General features: G+C 40.9%; 1 protein-coding gene across 1 annotated transcript in view; it reads left to right on the top strand.

Annotated features, from left to right (window-relative positions):
- The window catches only part of herpud1 (homocysteine-inducible, endoplasmic reticulum stress-inducible, ubiquitin-like domain member 1), a 13,013-nt gene extending 6,063 nt beyond the window's left edge, over positions 1 to 6,950 (top strand). The window contains exons 7-8 of the mRNA XM_010769227.1: positions 4,781 to 4,895; positions 5,101 to 6,950. Of these exons, the coding sequence (XP_010767529.1) occupies positions 4,781 to 4,895; positions 5,101 to 5,289 (304 nt within the window). The 3' untranslated portion in view covers positions 5,290 to 6,950. The remainder of the gene's footprint in view (positions 1 to 4,780; positions 4,896 to 5,100) is intronic.
- The last annotated feature ends 432 nt before the right edge of the window (positions 6,951 to 7,382 follow it).

Here is a 7,382-nt window from a genome sequence, read left to right as displayed (position 1 = left end):
AAATAAGTAAGGCCAAAAATGAATTACGTCTGAATATCTTTATTATTTTTTACCACTTTTAATTATTTGTGGGCTCGCACATATACCAAAATAGACTAATGTACACTGCAATAAAGATCAAATGTTACATGCAGGCAGCGGGACTCTGATTTTTGGTCCGAGTACACCCCAGCACCAACGTACAAACTGTCGATAAGCTGTATATCGATACTTCCTAATGAAAAAAAAGTATACAGATTATAAATATATTTGGAGAAAAATAAAATGTTATGTAGTACTATTATGTAGCAAATGGTTACAAATTGGCTTATAACATGATATTTGTATTTTACTTGTACAAAATAAATATGAGGTTGTACATGACTGCTTGACAGAATCAAAGACCTCTTATATATTTCCTCACATGTGTAGTTGTTTCATTTCCCAAGCATACATTGAACTTGCATACACAGAAAAAATAAAAGCCAAGCTGTTTTTGACTGCTTGAAAGAGTTTAATGGTATCTTTAAAAGTGTACCATATCTGTAGCGACTAAAAGTATTATATGAAAGCAAAGCTGCAATAGGCAGTTGGGTCAATCAATATTTACTTACTGGTGTAGTGGGCCATCAACTGCTCTGTGTTGTTGTTTGTATTGAAGATACGCTATTTTCAGTGTCCAAACACTGAGACAGCCTTCTCTAAAGCCTGGGTGGCTAATAATGCACCTTGGTTTCTCGTCGGTGTCTTCTATCTGGCAGAGTCCTGCACGGGTCTGATTTTCAAGACCCGCTCCCGCCCCGCCACACACAACCCTCACACACAGACCACACACACACCCACCCACACACCACACACACACACACTTACATCACGCTGACACTACACACACCAGACACACGACACACACACACCCTACACCACACACACACGCGACACTACACCACCCACACACGCGCACACCCACCACACGCAACACCACTCCCCAAAAATAGCCTTTCTATACGAGAACTATCTGCCAAACAGTTGTTTTCTTCGTGGGGAGTGAGAGAAATAGTTTTGTTCGGTTCTGGTTGGCGAAGAGTCTCCTTTAGATGATTTGGGTGAAAAGACTCGAAATGAGCTTCATCTTCTGTTGTGGTCGCCTTGTGAGTGGGGTGGGGTAGTGGAGACAAGGTTTGGAAATTAGTAGTTTAGTAGTTGTTTGTGGTGTGGTGTGTGTGTGTGTGTGTGTGGTGTTGGGTGTGGTGTTGTGTGTGTGTGTGTTTGTGTGGTGTGGTGTGGTTGGTATGGTTGGTTGGGGTTTGTGTGTTTGTGTGTGTGTGGTGGTGTGGTGTGTGTGTGGTGTGGTGTGTGTTGTGGTGTGTTGTGTGTGTGTTGGTGTGGGTGGTGTGTGGTGTTGGTTGTCGTGTTTATGTGCGTCTACATCCAACCCTTAGGTTTCCCTTTTGTGTGCCGTACTCCTGGAATGTTTTGTTACAGGGAATTCCTAGACCGTGTAACGTCCTCCTTGAAAGAGAGGGCCGAGGGTTATAACTATAATTCAGGAAACATAAATAGACCTCTCGGAATGCGCCGCCTTGCCCTGAAACGCTCTTCTTCATGTTTGTCATGGAAGTTTGACAGCAACGATTGAAGAAGTATAATTCTGGAAAGAATTAAAAACCCCATTATAGATGCTGGAAAATTCGTGAATGTAAGTCTAATAGTCTACGTTCTAGAAAATTTGGTCGCCCTTACTCATCTGATTTATGCTTGTATATACAAGTCTGTGTCTGCAAACTAAGTGCTCTCGGTGTGTCTTATAATCCTTGTTCCGTAGTAAATCCGTTTGTAATCGAAACTATCTACGACAGTTATGAGTTGATGTATTATACACGTCAACACACACACCATTACAGACACTCACACGTGCGATAGCACACAGACAGATCGAACACACACTCACACACAAAACTATCCCCCTTAGTAAGCGATGGGCCGAATGCAGACTATCGTAATTTTTGTTCCTGTCGATGTTTGCAAACGTAGGACGATCAGTTGTTGTAGTGTGAGAACATGTAATATCTAAATAAGAGTGGAATAACGACTCTAGTAGACTAATTTCCGGTACATTACGTAGATTGTGTCACAAAAAAATTGTACATCAAATCTATTATAGTGGATCTTATTTTTTATTTATTTTACAAATTTCAAACCAGTATTAATATACCGTATATGCAATTTTTGGCCTACAACCAAGGCTTCAAACGGCTCATGCGGCGGGCTAGTGGAGGGCTTGCTCGCCCACTGCAGTGTGCACCGTTTATTAACGGTAAACTAGTTTAGATCAGGTTCTACCGTTCGTTGCGCGGTTGAAGTGTGTCGCTGTCGCTGTCGCATAGTAAGTTCGAGTCTAAGCCACCCAATAGACCTAAGCCAATGTCTCATCCTCTGCACCTTGGTCGATCGGAAAGTGAAGTTCCGTAGAGACGGAATAGTCATGCTCCGGAGGACGGGCCGTTAGCTGTTGCTCCGTCCTTTGAACTTTCTCTTCGCCTAAGGCGTCGGCCGTTCTGAGCTCAGCCCGTTATGACTGACTTACCATTTAAGACAAAATAAATTAAACTGGACGGTGATTTACAGCTAGAATTAAAACAGTAGACAAGGAGGTGTGCAGGCCGTCTATAACAAAAAAAAGATTACAATACATGGTTATAAGTCCACATGTACAGTTACGACACCTTTCCGTACGGGTGACGTCTACTTAACCACATACGACGTCCTCTCTTAGACCGTCCACTACCTTGTGTTAGCTGTCAAACGTAGTGGATGAGCCTGGTGCTATCGTCTCAAGAACGTAGGGACGAGCCATAGGCGCCGGCCCATAGCTGCCTACACTGGGCGGTTTTTCCACTAAACGCCCCACCATAAAAAAGTTTGCGAAAAAAGGCAACGAAGCGGAGACCCATTTGTTTCTACTACCGCCAGCCCAACGCACGCACAGCCACAACGTATTATTTATATAAATTTGTAGTAATTATTAAATCAAATTACAAATTTAGGAGTCTGGAGAGGAGGCGCCCTGGCTCGTAATTAGTATTGGAGACCGTCACGTAGATAGACGGACGACTCGCGGTGGTGTAAGACTTACCGACTCCACCTTCGAGGAGATCGCCTCCTTATGTCGGTAAAAGTTATTGAGAAGGAGTCTCGCTTTAGTTGCAGACCCTCCCGAAAACCCACAGTAAGGATCTACCTCTTTTATTGGTTGGTAGGGTCCGAAAAACTCCGGTTTATACCGTTGACGCACACAATTAATTAACGTGCAAAAGGTGACGAATATATATATACGCCAAGCCCAGCCCAAACGCCTAGAACACGGCCGCCCAGCCCAGCCCAACGCCTTGATTAACCGGTTATACACGCCCATCGCCCCGCCCAAGCCATAACGTGCNTGTTGTTATATTTACATGTTTCTTTGGAAAAATAATATTGTAAATGATGTCAGCTGAACTGGTTAAAATGGTTTCGCATGATGTAAATAATTTACAAAGTACATCATTTACAATATTATTTTTCCAAAGAAACATGTAAATATAACAACATTTTCCAAATCACAAGTTTGTAAGATTGTATTAATTTACTGTTTGATAAATAAAAAAGGGTTCTTTTGTTAATTTTTCACTTGTAACATTTGATCTTGCAGTGTACATTAGTCTATTTTGGTATATGTGCGAGCCCACAAATAATTAAAAGTGGTAAAAATAATAAAGATATTCAGACGTAATTCATTTTTGGCCTTACTTATTTCACTTCAACTTTTATATATTACAGTCACTAGGCAAGTTCACTGTACTCTGGTGACATTTAGCTCAAGCTGGCATAACACCTGTAGTAACTTAATTCTGACCCGAGTTTTGTGCACAATCTTCCAGCACCCATGATCAATGTTTATAGCAATCAGGAAACATTCACAGCTCACAACTACACATCGCTTCCCCATCATGAATTGTTAGATAAAAAAAGTTTAGCGAGGTCCGGTTACACATATGTTGAGCGAAAATAGCGGAAGGATACAAAACAAACAATCCAGACGAGGCTGGTGTTTGCCACGTGTGACGTCACACAGCTGGGTTAATGGCTGGCAAGCTTTTCGCTACCGGAGCGGAATAACACGGGAAAGTGGCACACATTTCATGTTATTTGGGGGGTATTTATGGAAAGAATCATTGATGTTGACATGTCAAATGAAACAGTGGAAAGTGATGAAGCGATTTATTAATACAGAATAACGTTTATTTTGGACATTTCATGGACTTTAAGTAACATTGTCCGGGTTCCTGGGAGTGTGTGACTGAACATATTTAAAAAAAGTTGCATTTTCCTCAGCCATTCTTAAAAAATAACAAGCCAAAAAAACATACTGTGCTCCCCAGATCCCAATAATGTGGAGTAGAATTAAGGAAATGAAGCGTTGCCTCACTTTTAACAGTCCAAGTTTTTCTTTTAAACCAGTGTTTAATTGAAAAGATAGTTAATAGCTGATGGTTAGCCCCAACCCCAGAACCTGCTTTATGCTGTTCACATAACACTAAGAAGTGCCTTCATATAAAACATATTTTCCCTTTCTTAAAATCTGAATGTTCTGTGCAGAGCTGTGCTACACTCCTTCCTTGCAGGGTAAACTACTAAAGCAAAAGAAACCAACATTCTAGAGAAATGACATCTTACTCTTTCTTGTTTTTAAATGTAAATACAGTAGTGACATCCTCTTTGACTTTGAATTTATTTTGGTTTCCTCTCCTGTTTTTCTCAACAGACACACTGTTGGTTGGTTCCCCTTTAGAAGACGAGCGCAGGTCCAAGGACCCAACCCCCTGCAGCCCCCTGAGGTCCAGCACAACCAACAGAACCAGAACAGGAACCCTAACGCAGTAAAAGAACATTTCCACTCTGCTTTACCTTCATTCAACTGAAGTGTTATGAACTCTGTTACACATCTGGATATCTGAGTTGTTCAAGGTCTCTGCTAGCTAAAGTAGGCCCGATAGACCACTGTGGGTTGATCTGCTGATTGAAATAATACACCTTTGATGGAAAACCCTTTGTGTGATGCCTTGTTTGTCTTTGTCTCTTCAGGGGGAGGAGCCTGCTGACAGACAGAGGGAGGAGCCTGCCGCTGAAGAGGGCGGGTCAGAGGGACACGGACAAATGGCGGCAGTGTTAGTGCCTCCCTACAGGGTGTCAGTCATGTGGACGGCCTGGGTGTTCCTTAAAACGTTCTTCTCCTCCCTCATTCCTGAGGTTGCCCAGGGGATGGCCAACTGACAACCTAGGATAGATACCTTTTTATAGAGACACCATGAATAATCTCTGGAGCCAAAGGAAAACCTTTCAACTCAAGAAAAATAAAATCACACATGACTGTGACATTCCTATTAGCAATAGTTAAAAAATCTGCGGTTTGACATTGGTCTTTCCTCAGAGTGGGACGCAAAGTTGAAACGCCAGCAAAATAAAAAGATGCCAGAATTAAAAAATATGTGGACTGGTTCCAATGGACAGAGAGGACCAGAATTATCAGGAACAACTGCATAGTTCAATGGGATCCCATGTTATTCCAGCTCTTTATCTGACCTCTGTCTACTGATAGTGGGTTTATGCTCAACCTCAGGCTTCCGGCTGCGTCACACTGAGACCCTTACCCATGAAACAGCAGCGTGTAGCAGCCAAGAGTATCAATAAACCTTTCACCTGACTGTTGGACTTTTTTAACTACATTGTTTTACTGTGAGGAGGTAAATAGACATGGACTTAAATGCAGCATGTCTGTGATAAATGTGATCAGGATCAATGCTTTCCCACTCATGAGGATTATATTAACCATGTTTTTTAAGTCAAAATCCACTCCAGGCCAGCCTCTGTCGGATGGCTCTCTGTTTTTTCCACGGACAGATTTATTTTGGATTTACAAACTGTCCCTGCGTGGAGCCTGGGTTAGATTACAGCTGTGGGTCATGTTGTTTTCACGTGTTTGACAGACTATGGAAGCAAAAGAAGCTAGCATAATATAGTACACGTATATTATTTAGAGATGTTTTTTTGTTTTGTTTCTCCTTGTACTTGATATTCAAATTCAAACAGCTCCGCTTTATCAGTTTAATTCAGATTATTTTGGCATTTTTCTTCTATAGTCAGTGTGCTTTAGAAACTGACCATTACTGACAAATCACAACCATCCAAATGATTCACACCAGTTCATTATGGGTAGACTTCTTATTGAGGGTTAGGGTTAATCAGCTGGTCTTTGGTACCAAACGGAAATTAGACGACTTGCCAAATATCTGGGTACATCTTTTTTTTATAGTGATGTGGCCATAAATCAAGTTTTGTAAATATACTTAAAGTTCACAAAGCACTTTACAATATGTATCTTATGCAAGCCTCTTTACATTTGGAGGAATTGTGATTTTGTATTCTTCATGGAAAGCCTTGTGATATAAACACAAGGCTTCACAGGCTCTGATGTGATTGAGAGTCCAGTCCAAAATCCCGTTCAAACAACACGTGAAAAGTTTAAAGCCAGTCCAGTGCTGAGAAATTGCCAAAATGTTGCTTTAGTAGAACATTTGTTATGGTTTTCTATGTCAGAAACGGTTTAGAAATCTATGGAAAGTTTCTCGTAGCTAAGATTTTAATTTCTTAATGAAGCTATCAAATCATTCCTACAGTACCTTTTAAAGGATTTGAATCTCATCATATTGATTGAGAAACCTGTACTGTCACTGATCAGAAGCATGAATGACTTTTTGTCAATGTATTTACTGGTCACTTTATCAAGTCATTGATTATGCTTGATTATGGTCACCATGTTTAATTGGACATTTATTGGTTTGTCTTTCTTTGAGAACGGTGGTGGATGTTGTAGAATGAGGTGTGTGTTGAGGAGGACTTGCAATAATGGATGCAATAAATCTTTATTCCTTTAACCGGTTCCCAATGTATTGATCTTTGCAGATATGGTTTGTGAGGACAGTGTTTCAGATTTAGAAATATACAATGCAACCACAGTTTATGCATATACACACACAGGGTGTCCGCGGGGTCTTAAAAGGTATTAAAAGTTGATAAATCAATTTAGTGAAAATGAAGGCTATTAAAAAGTATTAAACGGCATTCTCCAAGGTCTTACATTTTGTAGCTTGTTTTCAATAAGTATATAAATTGTCCAAAGAGGTTGTATTCTACAGTGTGCCTGAATGTAATCATTGCGTAGGTGTGTAGTGTGATTCTGTGTAGTTTATTTATGGCATCCCGTTGGATTTGACGTCATCTGAACAGGACATCGCACGCTCACTGCTTGATAGTGCGCGAAGGTCCGTTTACGCCGGTTGTTAAACAACATCGTTATGGGGAAATGC

The sequence above is a fragment of the Notothenia coriiceps genome, unplaced genomic scaffold (assembly GCF_000735185.1).
Source record: "Notothenia coriiceps isolate Sejong01 unplaced genomic scaffold, NC01 NC01_scaffold00006734, whole genome shotgun sequence".
Classification (NCBI taxonomy): Eukaryota; Metazoa; Chordata; class Actinopteri; order Perciformes; family Nototheniidae; genus Notothenia; species Notothenia coriiceps.
The sequence above is the reverse complement of the archived record's forward strand: the minus strand, read 5'-3'. Positions and strand labels throughout refer to the sequence as shown.